Here is a 23,483-nt window from a genome sequence, read left to right on the forward strand (position 1 = left end):
CAAGAGTAGTGGTCAAGAGTGACAGCCTCAATTCCCCCACCTCTCCACAGGTGGCCAGCTAATCATGGTCCTCTTAGAGCTGCTCTTGCAGAGCAAGTCACTCAGAGCTCTCTCAGCCCCACCTAACTCACAGGGTGTCTGTTCTGGGGAGAGGATGAGAATTGGAAGCCGCTTTGAGGCTCCTCCGGGTAGTGAAAAGTGGCGTATAAAACCCAGCTCTTCTCCAGGGTGGAATGCCCCAGAGTCCACCCCCCAAAGCGGCCGTCTGGAGATCAGATGCAAATAAGGGAGATCCCCAGGCCCTGCCTGGGGGTTGGCAGCCCAAGCCAAGCCCCTGTCCTTTTCCTACAGCAGGTTGCATTTTGGAAACTCCGAGGTTCAAATCTGCCCCTGAATGTTCCGCTCAGCCCAAAGCTCCTGGGTCCCACCTATCTGTTCGTTTCGGGGACTTGCGTGCTTCCCCCAAGTCAAACTTCATAGCAGGCTTGACTTAGCGAGTCTTTTGTCACCAAGGCAGAAAGCTCCCCCCCCCCCAAAAAAAATGGACAAGGAGGCCGGCTTAATCTCCCTCGCCTTCTTGGTAATCCGCTCTTCAGTCACCGCCTCTCTAATTACCTGCTGTCGGGCTCTCCCTCTTTCCCCGCGCTCGCCGAGAAACCTTTCCAAAAACGTTTCTGGTTTATTTCCCTGAGCAAATAGCTTGCCTTGAACCCATTTTGCAAGATGCTCCGTGGGTGTTCAGTGGGTAAAAATAAAAATAAAATAAAAAGTCTCATCTGCTCCCCCCACTTCCCCTCCAAGCTGTTTCTTCAACATTTGGTGTTTTTGCCTGGCATGTTTTGCCACTGTGCAGTATTCCCCTGCCTTCTCAGCTCCCTCTTGTTTGCCAAGTGGCTTAAACGGAGCCAGCGTCCCAGGAGGGACCACCTGTAGGCTGAATCCTTAAGCTCAGACGGTGGCTAGGAGAGGAGACTTCAAGCCCATGCAGAGCTGAAGTACGGTTGCAGGAACGTTTACATGTGCCACTAAATACCATCCCCACCCGGCAGAGGCTCCTGGGAATTGTAGTCCGTAGACATCTGGAGAGCCACAGTCTGGCCACCCCTGTCGAACCTGTCAGCCACTTTTGACATGCTAGTTGCTGATGGAGAGCTTGAGACCAGACAGGGAGGTGTCAGGGTTGGAACACTGAAGGTGCCTTCGCAATAGTTGGAAGCTGCATCTTTGTATAAAATCTTAATAACGCTGTTTGGGAGTTTGTTATGGTTGACAGCTTCGGGCTGGGGAATTTGGGACCTCATCAGGGTATAATGCCATAGAGTCTGCCCTCCAAAGGAATTGGTTCTTGGCTGTCTACAGATCAATTGTCATACTAAGAGATTTCCTGGTGCCATCTGGAGGCTGACAGCAGTACAGTTAGGGAAAGGGGGGAAAGTATACTAAAATACAAAAAAGTCTACTAAAAAGTCTACTAAAGTACAATGATATAGGCTAGATATCAGGAAAAAATTTTTCACAGTCAGAGTAGTTCAGCAGTGGAATAGGCTGCCTAAGGAGGTGGTGAGCTCCCCCTCACTGGCAGTCTTCAAGCAAAGGTTGGAGACACACTTTTCTTGGTTGCTTAGGGCTGATCCTGCGTTGAGCAGGGGGTTGGACTAGATGGCCTCTATGGCCCCTTCCAACTCTATGATTCTATGATCCTGCACTGAGCAGGGGGTTGGACTAGATGGAATGCTATACCTTCCGAGCCAAGCGGGAACGAGGAAAAGCTTATGTTGGCAAGTAACCACCCGCCATTTTGGGCTAGCTTGTCCACCTGCTCCGGCAAAGTCCTCCCAAATGCAGGTTTGGTTGTGGCCAAGCATATGCCCATTTTTACCAACGCTGATGGTGACGGTTGCTTTGACCCCTTGAGATACAGCCCAGATTCCCAGGAGAGCCCCCTCTGTTCCTGGGGACTCTCCATCTTGGTCTCTCCATTTTGGCTTGCCCCAGAAGGCTGGCAACGTGTCACCGCTGCCCTCGGTCTGACATCCAGGGAACGTTCCCTGCCAGGCAAATAAATCCCCCAGGCTCAAAGAGAAGGAAGACAGTTTTGTATAGGCAGCTGGGGCAGGGTGATTCCTAGTGGGCGTGGCCCTTCCTTTATCACCCTCTCCTTTTGATGGTTTCAGCAGAAGGCAGCGTTGGGTAGCGAGAGCTTAATATTGGTTAATCTCCGGCGTGCGCGGAGACCATCACACGGGGCCTCCCTCCAGAGTTCCTCTTCAGTCGTAAAGGATCGTTGTGGGAGAGAGGTGTTTCTGGCACGCTTACTGCTTTTCCCTTGAGGGACTTTGGATTGCAGGCATCGCCTGTGACTGGCAGTGAACAGATTTACCAAAGGCCTCTGGGTCTTCACACTTTATCGCAGCCAAGAGTGCTTCCCAGGATGAGTTAAGCACTTGTGATGGCCAGTCTCAGTCAGATGTGTTAGGGGAAGGCAGGAGAGGAGGAGCATCCAGCATTTCGTAGTGGCTGACTCCCAATCCACAGTCGAGCATCCTTGACTAGAACCAGGGTGGTGCAGTGGCTAAGGCGCTAATCTGGAGCACCAGGTTTGATTCCCCAGTCGTCCTCCACATGCAGCCAGCTGGGTGGCCTTGGGCCAGTCACAGGTCTCTTAGGGCTGTTCTTGCAGAACAGTTCTCTCAGAGCTCTCTGGGCCCCACTTACCTGATTGGGCGTCTGTGGTGGGGAGAGGAAGGGAAAGGGGTTTGTAAGCCACTCGGGGAGTGAAAAGCAGGGAATCAAAACCCAACTCCTTTCCTCGTTGTCTTCCTCCAACGTGGTGGAAAAGGCAAAATGAGCTTGTTCCAACGTGTCAGTTTTAATGAGCCCGCTCCGTATTAGAGCAGGTCAGGTGTAGTTGACTGGAGACTGAAAACGCAACGGATGCTTTGGCATTATTAATATTAAGGCATGCACGGGGGGAGCCTGGCTGGGATAATCAATGCAAAGCAAGTCCTAAACAGGAGCTGGTGTTTAATCTCCGTACAGCTTAAAAGGAGCATTAATTTGGGCCGCCCTTCCCCAGCTGAAGCTCAAAGTCTGCTTTTCTAATGAGCGCAGACAAGCTCGGTGTTCGGGGGATCAGAAGTCAGGAGAGGCCCTTTGCATTTCCGCTGAACATCCAGCATTCGAAAGAGGCTCTGGGAGGGCACGGCGTCCAGCCTTGTGTAATGGGAGCGCCTCCCGATATGCGGTAGAACAGACTTGTCGAGTGAATGCACGCAGCGGCAAGTTTCTACAGCAGACCTGGATGTGTTTGCTCGGTAACCTCTGCAGTAGCCAGCGATTCTGCAGTTTCCGGCCTGGTTTCTCTAACATCAACACACACCTAGAGTGATGTAGGGCCCCACAGAGTCCAGGCATGCTGGAAGACTCACCACTACCCATGCATCTCTGTCTCCACCAGTCCTGGGGGAAGGTCCACTTGCCCCTGGTTCGCAGCAGCTATCACCTGCCCCGTTTAGGCTGAAGGCTGGCCCTGGCTTGAAGGTGCAGTGGCCCTGGCAGGGGAAAGGTCCCCCAGGCCATGAGGTCACTAGGACTTTTCCTGGGGGCCGTAGTGGCCTATTGCCTGCCTCCTCTCCTCCACAAACCTTGATCCTGGCACCTCCAAGCAGCAGACTGGAAATATTACTTCACCCAGTTAATTTCAATATTTACGGTCATTCAGACCAAAATTAAAACACAAGCAACGAATTAAAAAGTTTGTACTGGAAATCCATATGGTGCATCTGTAGTGTGGGTGTATCCTATGCCTGGGCGGGATGTAGCTCAGAAAACAAAGGACCCATTTAATTTCCCTTTTTGCACCAGGCCCCATAGTTTCTGAAGTCATCTCCATTAGTTATTGCCCCTCGTACTGTTTTAGAATTCATGGAAAGCTTCTGGGACTTGATTCCGCGGACGGCATTTCTGGTGTCCTTTTTTGATTTGGAGTTTAATAAACGGCGTCCGAACGGCCCTTTCTTCTTTCCGGAATTGTTTTCACCAGCCCGGTCGCGTAATGCCGTTTTTCAAGTTCAGATTGGGCACCCCCGTGCCCACATGGGCTACAATAAAACACGGACCACGGTTCGAAATTAATTCAAAATTAAATTTGTTCCCCTGCTCTCCCCTTCAACCACAGGAAGGGACATGAAATTCAGCACAGGCTCCTTAGACCTCTGATTTAAAACCACTTCCCTTCCCTGCAACGACCTTTTGTTTATGAACTGTGGGTTTTTCAGATAGCCCGAAGCGTACGGCAACTTAATAAATTATGGGGAGAAAAGAGTACATTTTTTTAATTACAGGATGTCAAGTACAATGACTGCGTTTGGGTCTGACCAGGAAGGGTCAGTGATAATTGATGTTGAGAGAGAACTTTTGGGTGACACGGTTGTGGTGAATTGCTGAGCATCCCTGGCTGTTTTTTGAGGACGAGTCTTGCCCTCCTTTTGGAAAAGAAACACCTCAAAGCAGGCGCCCAGCGTGCTTGACTACAAGTGGGGCTAGCCCTAGACGTCGTAGCTGCTGAGGAGGAAAATCTAAAAAGTCTCTCTCTCTCTCTCTCTCTCTCTTGTGTGCACAAGCACACCTTTGGTTTAAAAACAATAAGTTGGATATTTGTTGTCATGTTATACCGCAGGTGTCAGGCATTGGCCAACCATTCAAGGAGCAGCAAATCAGGATGTTGTAATATTTGTCACTGGAAGAGACTGTATGGCTTTCTGCCCCTCTGAAGTCCCTCCCAAACCAATTTCCTCCTTCCTCAGTCTCCCCTCGCAAAATCTCGCGGTATTTCGTGACCCAGAGCTGGCAGCCTTAGATGCTTGGATTTCCTCATGCCTCATCTCCCGTGCTCTGCTCCTTCTGTTCACAGTGAGCTGCCTCATCCTCCTCAAAACCTCCTGGCCACCTTGAATGCTTCCTTCAGCCGCAGCGTGATCCTTTCCTGGGTGCGCCCCTTTGACGGAAACAGCCCCGTGCTCTACTACATCGTGGAGCTCTCTGAGAACAGTGAGTACGGCGGAAAGCACATGGCCCCTTGCTTCTCTTTCTCCCCTAGCACCAACTCCCCACCCGCCTTTTCTCCTCTGCACCTCCAGGTAGAGCCGCCCTGTCTGTCTGTCCGGCCATTTGCAGATTCAGAGCTGGGTTTTTTATTATATAGAGATATATTGAATAATGACTCTTTTCCTCAAGTGAGCTCTCCCCTGTTCTGCTACACTGAGAATCCTAATTGGGAGCTCCCTGCAGCCACAGATGTTTCTCAGGCGGCTGCACAGGGCTTTGCGTTAGGAGTTAATATGCCGGTTGCCTTGATGGTCCCTGCTCAAGAGTGTAACTCCTGAGCTCAGGTGCCGTTCCAAAGTCTGTTTCTATGGAAGGAGCGACTGGAGGGGGGAGGACCATTTGAAGGGCTCACATGCTGGGCTCCCGTGCCCTAGCCCAGCTGAAAGGCTTGGAGGTCCGCAGCGGCGAAAGGCCTGTGCCTTTCAACGGCCCATGCAGCTTCCATTGCAAATGCTTTCTGTGCCCTCATCCTCAAGTTCTACAGCACCAGATCTCAGCCAGCTAAGTTCTACAACCAGATCTCAGAAGCTAAGTATTTGGAGGGGAGGCTGGCCAGAAAGGCCAGGGTCGCCACGCAGAGGCAGGCAATGGCAAACCCCCTCTGAATGCCTCTTGCCTGGAAAACCCCCATCAGCAATACAAAACAGCAAAAAAGCAAGGGAGGTGGCGGGTCTCCATCTAAACGAGAGTTGAGTCACCGGTGTCCCTTTGTCGAGCTTTCCCATAGCCCCCCTCGCTCTGTTCTAAAGCCGTCTCTTCTTTGGGCTTCTTCCGTATCGTGTGGTCACATTGATGTACCTAAGGAGCACTGCTCCCCAGTCAAGACTTCTGCTGCTTGCTGCTGTTTCAGAGGGTCTGTGGGGGGCAGGGCAGAGGCAGCCGGGCCTTGTACATGGATTTACACACATGCCCACAGGCAGGCATGCACAATGTCCCTTCTGCATTCATAATCTGCAAAGGGAAAGGCAGCAACAGTCCTACCCATAGAGACCCTTTTTAAGCAAGGCCCCCCAGCTGTATATGTCAACCTCGCTCTTGTTTCTCTGGCCAAACTCGGCCGATGCGCGTTAAAATGTAAACGCAAATCCATGGCTAACAAGAGGGCCTCGTAAACAGAGTTCTGAGCAGGCTCTGGACAGAGGAGTTGGGGGCGGGGGGTGTGTGGGGGGGAGAGAATTGGCCCCGGAAATGGCAACCGTGCTGTCAACTGGAAAATACAGTAATTCGCTGCTAAAAAAAAACAACTGTGTAGGAAGCTCAGCAGAGATCTGATAACACCCTACAGAAATTGCTTCGATAATCCTGTCGAGTACGGAAGGATTTTCTGAACTCTCACCGGCTGTCAGGCGCAATCCAGCGATTTTGGCTGATGGCGCTGTAATCGGCCATCAGAAGGGCCTCTGAGCGTATCAGATCCATGCACTTGACTAAGCTTTGTGTTGGTAAGCACGCAAACAAAAGGGCGAGGCCAGGATGCAGGATTTGGGGGAAGAGCTCCTTTCTTTTCTCTGGAACAGCCTGGTCTTTTGGGGATTCATGGAGGACGATGGGTCCAACTAGACTAGGGGTAGTCAAACTGCGGCCTTCCAGATGTCCATGGACTACAATTCCCAGGAGCCCTTGCCAGCATTCGCCAGCGAATGCTGGCAAGGGCTCCTGGGAATTGTAGTCCATGGACATCTGGAGGGCCGCAGTTTGACTCCCCCTGAACTAGATGCTCTGAAACATGGAGACCAAGGCCACCTCTTGCTGTCACTCTTAGCCCTGGACATTCAGACTCTGACTGCTTCTGCCCATGGAGGTTCCCTGGCTATGACCATGGCTAGCAGCTGTTGATGGATTTCTCTTCTGTGAATCGGTCTACTCACCCACGTTTGTGGCCATCAGTATATTCACTGGCACAATTTAGTTAGCCACGGAGGGAAGAAATATTTCTTTTCTGAATCTGTTTCCCATCAACCTTTCGGGGAGCTGCCATGTCATGGGAGAGAGCTGCTGGGCGCCGACCCAAAGTATCTGGTTTTGAATCCCAGATGGCACATGGAAATGTTTGATAGCCTTGAGCTATCAGCTATGGGAGTGATCAACCAACACATGCAGTTTTATTTTACTTTTAAATAATATTAAAATGTGTCTCACTGTAAATCCTTAATCCCACATGGGCTGACAATTGTTTAATTTTCGGAAATACCGCCTTTAAGCAATGGGCAAATCCTTTGGTTTCAGTATCTACAGGCTCAAAAACTTCTAAAACATTATTATATAAAGATGACCTAAAGAACTCAATTGACCACTTTTAGGACGCTAGTTATAAATGGTGAAAGGGATATATTCTCTAAGATAGATAATGTTTTGTTTGGCGCCGGTAGCAGATATCAGAAATCATTTGTAAGACTCCGGGCAAAAGATGTGAAAACACCAATAAGCTTTCATATTGGCCATCAGGGTTAAGAAGTGGTTTAAACTTTTCAGTAACCCTTTCTCCCAAAGAAATTATTCATAAAAATGCTACATCAGTGGCACCTCTCTCCCTCTAAATTAGCAAAAATATATATATATAAATATATTAGGAGATTGTTGGGAATGTGAAGCTACTGGTGCCAACTTTATACACATCTGGGGAACGTGCAGGAGAGCAGCAGAATTCTGGGATTTGATGGCTACAGCGATTTATAAAGATGTAAGGAGAACGCTACCATTAATCCCTAAGGTGCTGGGTATTTTGGCTAAATGATCTAGAATTCTTTTCTAAAGGTGTTTTGTGACACTTTTCTTAATGCCGTAATGCCGGCAAGGCTAATATTTGCTCAAAATTGAAAGAAGAACGTAATTCCGAAGGAAGAGGATTGGTTTGAGAAATTAGAGGAATGTATTTGTCTGTGTAAACTGACTTGTCTTGACTGCTGCATGGCCAAATGTCTGCTACATTTGGAAAATTGGATGCTTTCCTGTCTAGAATGAGAAGTTAATTTCAACCTTATGTAATTGCTGCTTTATAATAGTCTTGTATGCATTTCAGACCTTTGTCTGCAATAGTCTTATTTCTATATTTTTAATTGAATATTTTTTTAAAAAATTCATTCTGGAGATGCCCATCTCAAATCAGAAAACTGGGCCGTGTAACTCATAACTGTGTCCTGCAGGGAAGGAGAAGTACTTCACAATAAACACCCTTATTTGCTTCTCTCCTGCCTCCAGGGCATGTCACCAAGTTGTGTTAAGAACATAAGAGAAGCCATGTTGGATCAGGCCAGTTGCCCATCCAGTCCAACACTCTCTGCCACACAGTGGCCAAAACTCAGGTGCCATCTGTAGGTCCACCAGTGGGGCCAGAACTTCAGAATCCCCCCCCTGTTGCCCCCAAGCACCAAGAAGACAGAGCAGCACTGCCCTAGATGTCTAGACATTGTAACTAATAGCCACTGATGGGCCTTTGCCCCATATGTCTATCCAATTCCATCTTGGAGCTGTCTGTGCTTGTAGCCATCGCTGCCCCTTCCTGCGGCCATGAATTCCACACAAGAAGAAATGAAGCTTTCAGCTGAGCAGCTCCAAGTAACATCCTATGAAGTAAAAGCTTTTAAAAAGCCCAGGGCAGAACTTTCTTCCGTGGCTTTCTAAGAGATGCCCAAGCTATTCTAAAGTGACAGGTGAGCAGCCGGTAGTTCACAAGCTACCTGTTAGAGACCCTCCGTTCACTGTGATTGGCAGCGACTCTCCAGGGTCAAAAGCACAGAAAGGCCGGCTCTCTGAAATCCTTTACCTGGGAGATGCCACAAAGTGCCCCGAGGGCCTTCTGAATTCAAAGCATGTGTTCTACTGATCCGTAATAATGCCCTCCCTTTCTTTTGTCTCCCGCGTGCAAACTTTCCCCTGTACTTTGCATAGGAAATTGCTTGCATTGTCTGTGCTTGTTCTTGCTGGTGGCTCAGCTCCCTTCCCTGTAGCGGAACTGTCACCGATTTCTGTGCATGCCTCACACAAGCCCATTTGCTCGTGGTGCAAGATGTGGGTCCCAGTCCTTGCCCTCGTTATGCAGAGAAAGGCTGACAGGGGTCTACGTGTGATTCCCACCCCCACCTGTTACATTGCCATCCTGTTTTAACATGGTGTGGTTATGGCGGCAATAAGCCTGTATATTCCTACACATGCACACTCCATGGATAAAATAGCCGTGGTCAAGCCACGGCCCCAATTCCCCTGTTCCCTCTTGTCGCGGGCCGAACGTCTCGCTACTAATTCCATCCGCAGCGTATTTTTAAAGCCCGTCTGACCCAATCACTCACCATAAAGTTCTGCTGCTGAAATATGGTTGAAGGCGCAATTTAACGAGTCTAAATTTCAGAGGACTAATTGCCTGCCGCACGGCCTGGGCCGCTCCTCCTGACGAGGATTAAAGTGTCTTTCCTTTAATTAAGAATGAAGACGATGACACGGCTTGGGTAGGGGTGGGACGGAGACAAATGGCAGAAGTATGCAACAAGTCCCATTATCCAAAACATGGCCTGATGGTTTGGGTCTCCCCCCCCCCCTCTCAGTATTCGGTCGTCAGTAATCAGTTCGAATACACTCTTCCTGAAATTTATCCCAGAGAAGCCTCATTATTATGACTCAGGACCTTTGCTTACCTTTTTTTCCTCTGTCTATTCTCCCGCCTTTCTCACCAACACCAACCATCTCTGTTCTAACTGATCTTCTGGTCAAATGCAGGCAGTTCACTTAGGAGCCAGTCGGATGGAGACACCTCATGGAATTCATCCACATCCAAATTGGGCCTTTATACCCAGAGATCCTGGTCTGCAAATGTGTCATGAAGGTCTTGCAGAACAGACTTAAATGGCCACCCAGGTTGAATATAAATCCTAGAATGAACGAACAAACGAACGAATGAATTTTTTAGAATCTTAGTGGGGATTAGAGGGTGCATTAGAGAAGAAGAGGGCAGTTGAAGGCTGGGATGTATGTCAGCATGTCACTTGGTTGGGGTTCTTGGTGAAGGAAGCCAGCCCTTTGAGTCTTATTAATTGGTTTCTCGAAAAAAAACAATTTTTTGCGGAATCCCTGGTGAGCTCTCAAATCACCCCAGAGCAACCTGGAACTCTTGTTGGAATCTCTGTTCAAGGGTCTGGGTGTTATAGCGGATCCATCTGTGGCATGAAGGAAATTTTTGAATCTAGGAGCCCAAAATGGCAGGGAGAGAGAGAGAGAGAACAAACATTCCAGGTACTTCCGCAACATAAAAGATTAGCTCTGTGCATCTGGCCTAATGAAGGCTTATCGAATGCCTTGACCCGACACGCTTGTTGTTACTGCTGCGGAAGTTCACCGGGCTGTCTGGGCCAGGCGAGAGACAGTAATCCCCCAAGGAAAGGGGAAGTGGGTGTTGACATTTTAATAGAGTGTTTCCTTTTCTGGAAGCAGGGGAGAAAAGGGCATCCCAGAATGATCTGTCACACAGCAGCCCTGTGTCCTTTTTACGCTGCGCGACAAAACTTCCTAGCCGTTTGGCCTCTCTGTTGTGAGCCGAAGGGAGGCGCAGCCTTTGAGAAGGTCCCCCTTGATCCTTGGGAGCAGGATCCCCATTTGCATTTGAAAGCTACGCAGGGAACTTGCTGAATTGGGGCCCCCAAGCGAACGCAAGGTCTCCCCCCCCCCGCAAACCACTTTTCTGTCCACAGCGCGAGTGCCGGAGAGATGAATAGGGGTTCGTTTATATTAGTTTTCAGTTTAATCTCTCTTCCTGCCAGATCTTTTATCTTCCACCAGAAGAGGGAGGGGGAGGGGGGGCGGAAGAATAAATAAAGAATTCTAGAGATGCAGCCTATAAACAGAGCACACAACCTTAAGCTCGTGGCAAGATTAATAGGCTCCGTGGTTGAATCAAACTGTTCACTCGATCGAATGGGCCCGGGTTAAGCACTCTCGAGCGGCATTTGAGTGCTCAGTAAACAAATGAAGCCGAATGGCTGCGGGAAACAGACGGGTGACAATTAGCTCATTTGTGGACATTTCAACGTTCTCGTTAGCGTCTGCGCTCCCGTTTTCTTGATTAAGTCCTTCCGGCTTGCTTATTAATTCCACCCTGCCTCCATTCTGCTTCCCATTTGTTTTGGTCATGTATTTTGGACACCGCACGAGAATACATTTTTTTAAAAACGCATAAGAGGAACATCCATAAAAATGAATGGGATGGCGGTGGAAGGAGTAATCTCTGCTTTATAGAGTGTAATGGGAAATATATATATATATATTGTGGGGTTGCATCAGCGTTTCACATAATGCCGGCTGTCTGGCCCTTGGAACAGATCAATGCTTCTCTTGCCTTTTGGGACTGAACCCCTTTACTTGGAACGAAGCCACGATTACTTTTGGTGGACACCCATGTGCTCTGGCTTACAAGGGAGCCAGATCTTAACAGTCCCCACAAATAATCCTTAGCATTTATATAGCTCTTGAGAATGTTCACAAGTTTGGCCATACATAATCTCAGTAACCAACAGCGCAATCCTGAGTGGAGTGATGCCCTTCTTAAACCCACTGACTTCCAAGGAGATAACTCCACTTAGTATGGCTCTGCAGATACGTTGCCAAGGAATGCATTCTTGCTAAAGTGAATGTTCATGTTTCACAGGTCAGCAGTTGCGCGTGTATGCGTCTATCGCTACACTAGGTGCTCGTGCGCAGGTATGAATAGAATAGTGTGGACATGACTAATAGAATCCTTGTTCAATCTGGCCACATGTTACATGATTCTTTCCATTTTGTTCAGCCACCGGCCAGAGCAGATGGGTAAGGTGAAGCCAAAATATTAGTGATCAGACATGCATGGAAGAGTTCCAGAGTTTGGGACAAGCGATCATCAGGACAAAAAATATCTAAAATGTACCCTTCCCCCAAAAATATGGTGGAGCATGCTTGCAGAGGGATACTTGGCAAAGTCAAGGAGGGAAAGCGGAACAGACTTTTTCACAGCTAAGCTACATGTGTAGAGCATCAGCCAAATGTGTGGACCCCTGAGACCCATAAATGCCAACTTCCACTGGTGAAGATCAGAATCATTTCAGACATTAACAAGGCAAAGGTCCTAGTCCACATTCATGGGGTAGTGAGTTTCCTGGGTGGCCTTATCCTCCAGCAGCTCTTTGAAGGTCCTTAAAGATTTGGGGGTCAGGATTATGAGACACTGGAGGAAACATGGCCAAACCAACCCAAACAAGTGCTGGTGCATGCACACAACAGATAAAAGGCAGGTCATCTTTCTGACTTCATGCAGTCCTTCCCACCCCCCAAGCTATGGCCTGCCACTCATATCCTTGTTACTTCTTGTGCCCCAAACCAGCTTTTCTTTAAAACAAATATATTGTACAATAATCTAAACATATTCAGTGACTGAAAGATTTCTGTGTAGCTTCTTCGCAACGCAGCTAGCGGAGCGGCCCTGCGGATGTTAACTCACCCCTGTGCGAGCCAGCAAAGCTGTGATTTATGTGTCGCCGTGATGCTTCTCCCAAATAGTGTGACATTTTGTAAAGTTCCTCTTCATTATTCCACCGTTAATGTGTTCATCACGCAGGCCACAAAGGGACAGCGGCACAAGACTAATGAGTTCCATGCGTGGCTACGATGTCGTTCTCTCTTAGACAAAAGCTCCAGAGTTGTCGGATGGCTTGAAGGGGAAAAAAGTTACGTTGCATTTTGAAGCTGAAACTCCTCTATGGCCTTGACTCCATTTGCGTAGACTAGACGTGCGAGGGTAGGGGTTAGAACGTCTATCATCCCCTCGAATGTTTTAAAAATCCAACAAATTTTGAAATACTTTTTTTTCTTCATTGCTATTCCTGGTAGTGGGAAGGGCTGTCAAGTCACAGCTGACTCCTGGCAGCCCCAGGGGGTTTTCAAGACAAGAGTAGTTCAGTGGTGGCTTGCCTTTCCCTGCCTCGTCATCAAGATCTCGCTATAATTCAGTGATCGCCCGTACAAATGTGCGACAGGAGCAACCCTGCCTAGCTTCTGAGATCTCACGTCATCCGGCTAGCCTGGGCTACCCAGGTCATGGCTGATGGATACTGTGTGGTAAGCCCCATGCTATGAGTCCACAATATTCAGAAAAGTTAGCCGAGTGCTTAATTCAGCAAGCGCTTCCAGCACGGTTTTGCTGGCTACTAAGCCACCCAATGGACTCTTCAGTATACCCTCTACGGAGTATTGTCCCTCATTCCCCACCATAGCTTGTCAAACTGTGTCAGTGTCACAAAACTGGAAGTGAAGTCATCACATCTGGATGACGTCGTGTGATTCACTCAGAACTTGATGGTTTCACCATAGGGTTTTGGGTGAATCCTGGAACATCACTCCAACACAGTAATGTCTCTTCCAGCATTGTGCCAGAAGCCTTGCCCCCTGTTTCCTCCTGCTGGGTTGCCAGCTGTGGCTAGCCCTGCCACCCTCCCTGGTTCCCATTTTCCCTGCTTTCCTCAGACTTTCATCTTCTTTGGTCTCCATCTTGGTACGGCAGTTTAGAGTGGCCACCTCTAATCTGGAGAACTCATCCACTTGCCGCCAGCAGGGTGACCATGGGCCAGTCCCAGTTCTCTCAGAGCTCTCTCAGCCCCACGTACCTCACAGGATGTCTGTTGCGGGGCAAGGGAGGGTAGCTGCTTTGAGACTCCTTCGGGTAGTAAAAAGCAGGGTACAAGACACCAGCTGTACCTCATCTCCATTCCACATCGACAGCATTTTGGACTACATTTCCCAGGTGCTCCTTGGTGCGTTAAACATTCCCTGAACAGCACCTGGGACAACAAGCAAGGGATGATGAATGGAGGTGAGACAGGGCATCTGATGGACCTGCAACAGGGCAGTGAGATACTTTCTACCACTGTCACCAAGCCCACCATTTACTGGAGAATCACTTTAAGCAGCACGCACCGTTCTTTAAACAAATTCCAGGCACGTAGAATCCGCATGAGAAAGTTGCAGTGAGCTGATCTGGCTCAGAAAGTGGTTTCTCTGTACCTGTTTGAAGGCTGGGGGTGAGGGGAGGCGAGGCATTTCAGGCTAGCCGTGAAATTTCATTATAATCCTTCAGCCCGAACCACTCACGGGTGTGGCACCATAATGGACTGCCAAGCAGATGGGCTGAGAAACGCATAGCCCATCTGTCTTTGTCGTGCTCATTTCCCCCTTTATTAAAACGCTAATGAATATAGTTTTTATTTATTATGCAGCAACATGTGCGGCGTCCCTTTTCGTCCGAGAAGCGTTCGGTCTGCCTAACCGTGCGGGTTGATGAGGGAGAAGCTCTTTCCTTTCCGAAACCGAAATTTTGCTCCAAAGTTCGTCTCTGAGCAGCTGGATGGATGGTCAAGGCCAAAGGATTGGCACGTCTAGTGAACACTTTAGAGAGCCCCGGTTGACAGAGTAGGGAGGAACCGGGGGATATTGCGAGACCCTTTGGTATACTCCAGTTTTATTATAGTTTAATAATAGCCGATAAACCATACACCTCTAAATTCGTGAATTTAAAAAAACCCAGTAAAAGTGAGTTTGCTGTGTGAACAATACAATGTTATCATAAACCATCAAAGTCTTACATTATCAGGAAAGGATTTCAAAATCCATTTTCTCAAAAAAGCATCTCTTTCGGCTTCATACCGCGGACAGTATGACCATCAGCCCAGATGAAGGGTCATAATACCTTTGGCATACCAATGGGACGTCTCCACATTGGGGCCGACTCGCAGGTCTTGCCGAGCTGTTTCATGATAGCCCAGTTGAACCATTATCGATCTGCATCCCAATAGCCATGCTGTTCAAGAAGTGACCCTTCTCCTACTAGAATTATTTATCTTGCGGCATGTGTAGATTATTTGAGCCCATTCCTGGAGTTGGGCTGGAAGGGGCAAGTGCAAACCAAGAATTAACATAAGGCGATGGTGTAACATGCATAGGCTTCTTTTCAGTTGGAGAGGAGAGCTGAGGATCTTAGTTGGCAGACGAGCAAGTTGAGTTGGAGGAAAGTTTCAAATACGACTGACTGGATCGGAGGGACAGAGGCCCCTGCGTCATAATTTCACCCATCTTCCAATTTCGATACAGGTTTCGATGTGGTTGCCATTTGCTAACTCTTTCTGAACTGCACTAAATCTTTATGGATATTCCTTTTCTCCTGGCATCGTATTTGACTTTTCTTTTTTTCTTAACGAATGCAAGTGTCCTTCCAATGATTAAAAAAAAATAATAACATAGTGGATGTCACCTTGAGCTGCCTCCCCGCCATATGCTCCTTCCTGCTGTGTGAGTTCTCTGTGGCTGTGGTCTGAAGTGGGAAGTCAGAGGAGACAGTCTTGCAGTCACCTCTGGGAAATGTAGTTCTAAGAGGACGTTGCAGCAGAAGAGCTGAACCTCTTCACTTAAACTGGCATTTCCAAGATTCTGGAAGCCCAAATGGACATAACACTGTTGCATATTTGCAGATATGCCTGTGCCCCTGAAAGCTGAGCTGTGGAAGCGAAAGGGCTGAGCCGCTTCCAGAGAAATGCTGGATGGAAAGAGTTTTCCATTTTCAAATGTTTTCAGCCGCAAGTGTAGCTGAAAGATGAGCCTTCGCATTGTTAAGAGGCGGTATAAGGATGCAGGAGTAAGAAGATTATGGTGCCTCAATTGAGTGAAGGGCAGATGTGACGAGGTTGCCCCAAATAATTAATAGTCTGATAATTTTGAATGCAGTCTTTCCTTGCGGCTGATCATGTCGCTATAAACTTCGGTGGCCTGGCAAAGATGGTGTATCGAAGGGTAAATTTCCATTGGTGTTTAGCCCAGAGGAGCCTTTTCCAGCGTTAAACATCTTTTAAGTATCCCCTGTATTGAGCTCCTCTGATACTTACTTTAATCACCTAATCAGCTGATGAATTGGTTGAAAGCAAGGCTGTTAATTGACTAATAGCCCAATCCTAAGAACATTTACTTGCAAGCTGGGTATCATTGATTGGAACTGAACTAGCTCGCGTTCGGTAAATGTGTTCAAAATTGGGGAGGAACAGCTCTGTCTTGGTAGCAAGAAAGCCAGCACTGAGGGGACTGAATCAGCTTCAGTCCGAGCGTCTAGGCATAATGGGTTTATGGATGGAGCCATAAGGAACCTCTGATCAGGTGGGTAGCCTTAATTTGGAGATCACAAGCAGAGGAACGCACCTTCACTTTGAATACTGTCACGTGGCCCGATTCGTGTGGCTCTGAACTACACCATGTGGTGCTTAGGTTGAAAAACAAGGTTAAATGAATCGGAGGGAGAGGACAATTGGGTGAGGAGAAATCAGTAACAAATGTCAGTCCTGCCTTTTCCCATATAGCCTCCAGAATAACTTAAGATCTAGAGAGCAAAACCTGTTCAAGATCCACGACCCCAAAGATACCATATTGGTCTCAACTAGGGCCAGAGCCTTGTCAGCCCTGGCCCCAGCTTGGTGGAATGCTCCCCCTGGCAAGATCAGCACCCTGCAGCACCATGGACAGTTCCTCCGGAGCTGTCCCTACAACAGAGGCCTAAAAAGGGTGCTGAAATTGTGGCATCCCAGTTCAAAACACCAGCTGAATTGTATTGGATTTGAGCCTGAATATTTGATCCGTCTGAACCCTCTCCCTGGAAGAACAGAAGCGGTTAGGACTATTTTAAGGGCATGCTATAAGTAAAAGGATATTATTAGTCATAGTAACGGCACCACCGTTGACTTCCTGTTGGGCCGCCTGGATCTGATTTTCAGGCTGTGGATGCCACTACCGAGATGGGCCCCAATGTAAATTAAAACTCTGCTTCTCTCTCCACCCATCTCCCCCCCAGACTCTCCATGGAAAGTTCACCTCTCTGATATTGATCCAAAGATGGCCAGCATCACTGTGAGTGGCTTAATACCCGCCCGCACCTACCAGTTCCGAGTGTGTGCCGTCAACCAGGTGGGCAAGGGCCAGTACAGCAGAGAGACCAGCAGGTAAGGGTGGACGAGCCGTCCCTGTGGGAATGTGGTGCCGGCAACACTCCTTTGGGTATCTGGGGGGTTTTATAATCCAGTTAGAGCTGTACAAACAGAAGTCACTGTTTGTCACCAGTGCTTTTCATATTTCTTTGGGATTTCATCTCCCCAAATCCCACAGATCCCTTAGATCAACCTTGTCCAACCTTTTGACTGTGGAGGAGCCCCTGAAATTTTGTCAGGCTTCTAGGAGCTTCGGAACCGAGCCAAAAGCTTAGCTGGGTCCATTAAGGCAGGATATAGGGGAAAGACCGGGAGCCCCTGGGAAGCTCTCAGAGAGCCCCAATAGTCCAGGAAGCCCTGGCTGTGAATCCCTGCCTTAGACCTCTCCATAAGGCTTGCAGGGCAGTGGTGTTCCACCATGCCTGTGGTCAAAGCCTGAAGTAACGTCTGAATCCACTGGCCCCTCTATCAGAAGCCACCAAACTCAACCCCCAGTGAAGTTACTCTGCAGTAACTTCTCTTTCCCATATGGTGGTCAAAGTCCCAGTAGGCAATTTAGTATTTAACTCCTTGCTCAGATGGTTTTATAGCTTAGTTTAAAATAACCCACCTTTCTGTTTTTGTGTTTTGAAAATTTGTATATGTGATTGTATCTTCGTTGAGATCCACCCTGAGTCCAGGGAGACAGGGCAGGATATAAATGTAAATATAAATAAACGTGTCCTGTGAGCAGAAGGATTTAAGGACAGCAGAAAATTCGGCTGCATTTTTTCCAGTGGTTTGTTTTTGCCGACACAAATGGTAGTGTATGCTGAGGGAACGCTATAAAGATACTGAAGCCTATTCTGCGGCCACTGGAAACGTCACCCAACGTCTTGCTAAAATTTACAAGCCTTTAAAAATGGATTTGAATTCACGTCTCTGCTGCGCTCTTTGCAAGTCCCACAGAAAGCGGGTGGTGTTTCAGGTGTGCTAGACCCAACTCCATATTCCTTTGTCGGTCAAAGTGAACGTACAGATATCTGAAACATTTTTGCTCTTGTGAGGTTAGCTGTGCAATAGTTTCCCCCAGCACTGAGCTTTCCCTTCTGAAATCCATCTAGTAGTGCATAGAAGGGTAGCTCTACTCCACTGGGTTTCACCTGCACCTACCTGTTCTCTTTGAGCCTCCTGGGAACATTGAATAGAAGAAACTTTGGGATGACATTCACAGTGGGGCGTGTGGGCCTAGCCATCGGATCTGAAAGGAATGGCAGGAGCAAAGGAAACAATTTGAAAAAAGAATTCCAGATTTCGGGGCTGGCGCGCGGACTTGTTCAGCCTTGTAGCTGTCTTAACAGATTGTGGCTGAACGATTCAAACAGAACAAGGTTAGCTCAGCTGCCTTTCTTGTTCCTTGCTTAGTTGGTCCTCTATTAACTTTATTTGCTGCAACTGTTTCTAGCATGTCTAGTGTAACTGAGCTACATTTCTTTCTAGAAGGGCCTCTCTTTGTCCTTTTATAACAACAAAAAAACACAAAAAAAGCCAGAACACTATTAACAAGGGCTGGCCAAACTGCTGGTCTCCAGATGTCCATGGACTACAGTTACCACAAACATCTGGAGAGCCACAGTTTGGCCACCCCTGCCACAAACAAATGTCTGTTTATCTCAAAGAGCATGTTCTCATCGTGTCTGCTTACCTGTAGATTGATGCTACCCGAAGAGCCGCCAAGTGCCCCACCTAAAAACATTGTGGCTAGCGGACGGACCAATCAGTCTATCATGGTCCAGTGGCAACCTCCACCCGAAAGCGAGCACAACGGGGTGCTCCACGGGTACATCCTCCGGTAAGTGGATCCCGCGTTGAGCAGGGGGTTGGACTAGATGGCCTGTATGGCCCCTTCCAACTCTATGATTCTATGATTCTATGATTCTATGATCCTGCATTGAGCAGGGGGTTGGACTAGATGGCCTGTATGGCCCCTTCCAACTCTATGATTCTATGATCCTGCGTTGAGCAGGGGGTTGGACTAGATGGCCTGTATGGCCCCTTCCCACTCTATGATTCTATGATTCTATGATCCTGTGTTGAGCAGGGGGTTGGACTAGATGGCCTGTATGGCCCCTTCCAACTCTATGATTCTATGATTCTAAGTGGCCCTCCGTTGACCTGGAATGAGGATAACGGGGCTGTCCACATCATTGACCAAACAATAGCATATTGATGAGCACATGAAAGCTGGCCACTGCTAATTTCGCTCCTGTCAACGAGCCGTGTGATAGCCTACACTATTTAATTGGGGCAAGTTTCTTTCCCGTGAGAAGCGCGTCGTAGACAACTATTCTCCAAGGCTGGAAGTGCCTGCCGCTAATTAGCAGGTTCGTAGCGAGAACGGCAGGAGATGAAGGTGTTTATTATTGTGGTTATTTTGGAAACTTGCGAGCCAAGTCGGCGCGCACTGCCACATTGGGTGACAGCGAATGCACATTTGTGCATAAAACCCGGAATTGAAACAATCCCCCGATTGTGCCTTTGTTCACATGGCTGGGGGTCTTCGCGGCTCCTGGTTCCGTTCCCCTCGCTGGTAGGTGGCAACAATGCCTTCATGACAATCGATTAGTTCTTAACTGATGACCGCCATTTCTTCAGGTGTCAAGGAACAACTCCTTGAACACAGGTATGATTTTGATGAAGGAGCATCAGATGAGTTACCTAGGCAGAGTTGGTGAGTGCCACTAAGGGGTGAAACATTCACATAGCCGACCATCCAAAAACCAAAAACGGAGATCTGCATGGTAAAGAAAGAAAAGGTCTTGGAGGTCAATTTGGGGTCCTCTCTGGTGCAACCGGCTAGACTCTTGTTGGTTTCCAGCAGCGTCAACTGCACCAAAGTTTCCCTTGCCACAGTCTTCATCTGAGCTGACATGCTCTAATCACACACTTAAAGCTCCTACCTGGCCAGGTGTTGTGCCTACCAGGCATAGATGCAGAAGTAGAGGGCCAGCTGACAGAGCACCAGGAGGCGTGCTGAACCATCAGCTAGAATTTTTGTCAAAGCTCGTAGCGAGGGGAAGAAACAAGGCCAGAGGGCCATGGCCTTTCCAAAGTGGCCTCCGTTGTCTTACTCCCCTTCTCCCCACCAGCTGAGCTAGTTTTATAGCGACAGTGTGTTTTCACAAAGCTGACAGTGCAATTGCACGAGAATTCCACACTTCGCTGGCGGTGGGTGAGTCAAGCAAAGAAATTGGCTTTCTAGCCCTGTTTCTCTCTCCTGCCTGCCCGGGGAGGCCTGCCCCGTTCCCCACCCCCTTTCTGCCACAGCGGCTTGCCAGTTACTGACTTTCGAGGATCAATAGAAATGCAATCTAACAATTTCTATGTTTGCCGTCTCCTGGAGTCGTAATGCTTCATTTGCAAGTCCGACCGCTGTTTTCGGTCTCCGTTTTTTCTGAGCGGCGGATTAGCATATTCTGAAAAGCCGCTGTGCACCTCGTCTCCTGAAGGGGGGGGGGAGCCATCCTGACCTGCCCCCAGCCAAGTTCTCTGGCTTTTGGAGATCGTTTGGTTTTGATAATTGTTATTTTCTTGCAGGATGGAAGGTTTTTTTCCTCGCCTTCCGCTTGCAGAAACAGCGTTGGGAGGGACTTGACCGACGGCCTTGGCAGGGCATAACTCTGACATGGAGATGCTTAACTCGATTTTCTGTTTGTGTCCGGCATCTCTCTGGAGCTTTGTGTACATTTGTTTGCTTGTTAGTTTGTGTGCGCATTTGAGACCTGAGGTTATGTAATTGCAGACCTATGGGAGTGATGATAGAATCCCTGCAGAAAAAAAAATTATGCTGGGGCTGCACAGGACAGTTGGCACGGCCATCTTGGCTATTTGATTCCCCCAAGGACAGCTGATTGCCAACCTCCAGGTGGGGAGCTCTGGAGGTCTCCTTACAGCTGATCTCCAGACTACAGAGATCAGTTTGCCTGGAGAAAATGGCCCCTTTGGAGGGTAGACTCAGATGTCCATGGGCTACAATTCCATTATGCTGGCAGGGGCTCATGGGAATTGTAATCCATGGACATTAGGAGAGCCAAAGTTTGGCTACCCCTGCTCTATGACGTTATAACCTGTTGAGGCGCCTCCCTCCCCAAATCTTGCCCTCCCCAAGCTCCACCACCAAATCTCTGGGAATTTCCTTACTTAGAGTTGGCAGCCCTAGACATAAGCAGCCTCCTCTGCCCCCACCAGAGTTGCCAGTTCCACGGAAGCTCCGTCACTCCACATCTGTGGTTTCTCAACAATGATGTGATCGGCTAATCTCAGACCCAAGTCACTGATGTCCCTTGTTGGAGAAAATGTGCCTTCGCAGGGAGGAGGTCTTGGATATCCAATTGGCCATTTTGTCTGCAACAGTATAAAACACAAGAGTTGTGAATTCCAAATTATCTTCTCTTGGTGATGATGAGCTACAAATGGGTCCGCAGTTTGGCCAGACTCAGTGTGTTGCTACTTCTTCAGAAGATATCCTCTTTAGGAAATTCCTTGGGGGCCTCCTGTCATGTGCCATAACAAACCAACCTTTCTCTGTGCAGGTACCGCCTGGCAGGCCTCCCTGGGGAGTACCAATACAAGAACATCACCAGTGCGGAGATCAACTACTGCTTGATCCAAGACCTGATCATCTGGACTCAGTATGAGATCCAGGTAGCCTCTTACAACGGAGCTGGCCTGGGAGCTTTCAGCAGAGCTGTCACGGAATACACTTTGCAAGGAGGTGAGCCACATCCCATGTTTTTTCATTCAGCAGCATTGACCATTTGCTGGTCTCTGATGTTTTCTTTGACGTGTATCTGGGTGCATACAGGCACATGTGCATGTGACTTGGTAGATTGGTTATTCTCTGGATGCATATCCTAGGTTTCCTAATTGCCTGGGTCTGGTGGGGAATTCCCCATGCCCACCGCCAGTCACCCATGTCCAAGAAAATGGGGAGGAAAAATGGCCTCCGTGATGGTGCTCTATGGATTTTCCCTAATCTCTGTGGTCTTCACCACAGATATTTGGGGAAGTTCCTAGAGCATCACCCGCAATTGGCATCACATCCTCTCAAACACCACTCTCCCTAGGAACCATCCCCCAAACATCCTGGCATTTGCCTAAGTAGCGTTGGGAAACCTAGCATATCCTGAGCTACCCTGCTGCTAATCAGCTTTGTAAATGAGATGAAAGATGAGATGGGACCTTGGGCACAGCAGGTCTGCAGCTCCATACAATGCAGCTCCCTTTGGCTGCAATAGCCCCTCTGCTCTGCTCTGCCTCCAATGACAACTCCAGTTCCCCTATATAAGTGACACCAAAGCAACAGCGGGTGACTTTCCTGCACTCATGTTAGTCCCATCGGCATTTCTCAAAGGAGCAAGGAATTCACTACAGCGTTTCAAGAGCTACTGGATGAAGTGGGAGGATTCAGCCAAATGAGGTTCTCTTGGGCTGTGAGCTCGTTGCCACCACTCAGTACCTCTCTCCCTGGGAAATGGGAGAGTGATCTGGCGTCGGCACTCAGAGTTGGGGGCCTCTGCATGGGCTTGACAGTTCCCCAACCATCCCAGCCTCCGACGCTAGCCCTGGGAAAGACGAACAGCAGGAAGAGATGCTGTGCATAGCAAAGGCAGCACTGCCTCAGTAACAAGTTTCATGTCAAATTTTGGATTCCTTTTGAGAGAGGGAGAGAATCAGGTTTTCTTTTAAGCATCTGCTGTGATGTGTTTCTGCAGCCTGAGGCAGGAAATCTGGTTTGATCTTGACACCTTACTCCTTGAAGATCAACACCAACCACACTTAGGCCTATTATGCATGGGTGTTTTCCTTCGCTTCCACTGTGCATGTCCACTGGGTATCCTTTGTAATTCTGCATTGATTTTCCTCCCCCCGGTGCTCAGATCGCTTTCTAGTTGTTTTTCCCTGGGTTTTTGGAGAGTGCTTTTGTGCCAATTTCCCCTTGTTTCACTTCCAAGCCAAAGGCAATTCAAAAGCATATAGATTCCTTCAGATTCCCCCCACCAATCCTTTTGCCACCACTTGAAGGTCACTCTCCCACTCACACTGAGGTCATTCCACCCAGTCTACACCTTCTGCCGTCCTCTTTCCCATTTTTCACAGCGGCTGATAACACAGCAGAGAATCTCCTAGTCTTCGGCAAGCGATTCAAAAGAAATGGGTAAAACACAATTCCTCTGTCCCCCTCTCTGTTCATGTCCTATCAGATGTTATAATATGGGACAGGCTCATTGGCTTAAGAAGTTGCAGATCATTACCATGTTTCCTGAGCCGGTCTACTGGGAGGGTGGTATTATACAAATCAAATAAATATATAAGTTGAATCTTCCTTCAGCTGTCTGGTCCTTCCCCAGACCTCAGATAAGAGTT

At 48.4% G+C, this 23,483-nt stretch overlaps 1 protein-coding gene across 6 annotated transcripts in view; it reads left to right on the forward strand.

The window, feature by feature from the left end:
* The window catches only part of SDK1 (sidekick cell adhesion molecule 1), a 429,219-nt gene that overhangs the window by 270,634 nt on the left and 135,102 nt on the right, over positions 1-23,483 (forward strand). For all 6 annotated transcript variants that reach the window (XM_077316210.1, XM_077316213.1, XM_077316211.1 and 3 more), the window contains 4 exons: positions 4,913-5,049; positions 16,946-17,093; positions 18,769-18,909; positions 21,650-21,831. In XM_077316210.1, the coding sequence (XP_077172325.1) occupies positions 4,913-5,049; positions 16,946-17,093; positions 18,769-18,909; positions 21,650-21,831 (608 nt within the window). The remainder of the gene's footprint in view (positions 1-4,912; positions 5,050-16,945; positions 17,094-18,768; positions 18,910-21,649; positions 21,832-23,483) is intronic.

Source organism: Paroedura picta, chromosome 17 (genome assembly GCF_049243985.1).
Source record: "Paroedura picta isolate Pp20150507F chromosome 17, Ppicta_v3.0, whole genome shotgun sequence".
Taxonomy (NCBI): domain Eukaryota; kingdom Metazoa; phylum Chordata; class Lepidosauria; order Squamata; family Gekkonidae; genus Paroedura; species Paroedura picta.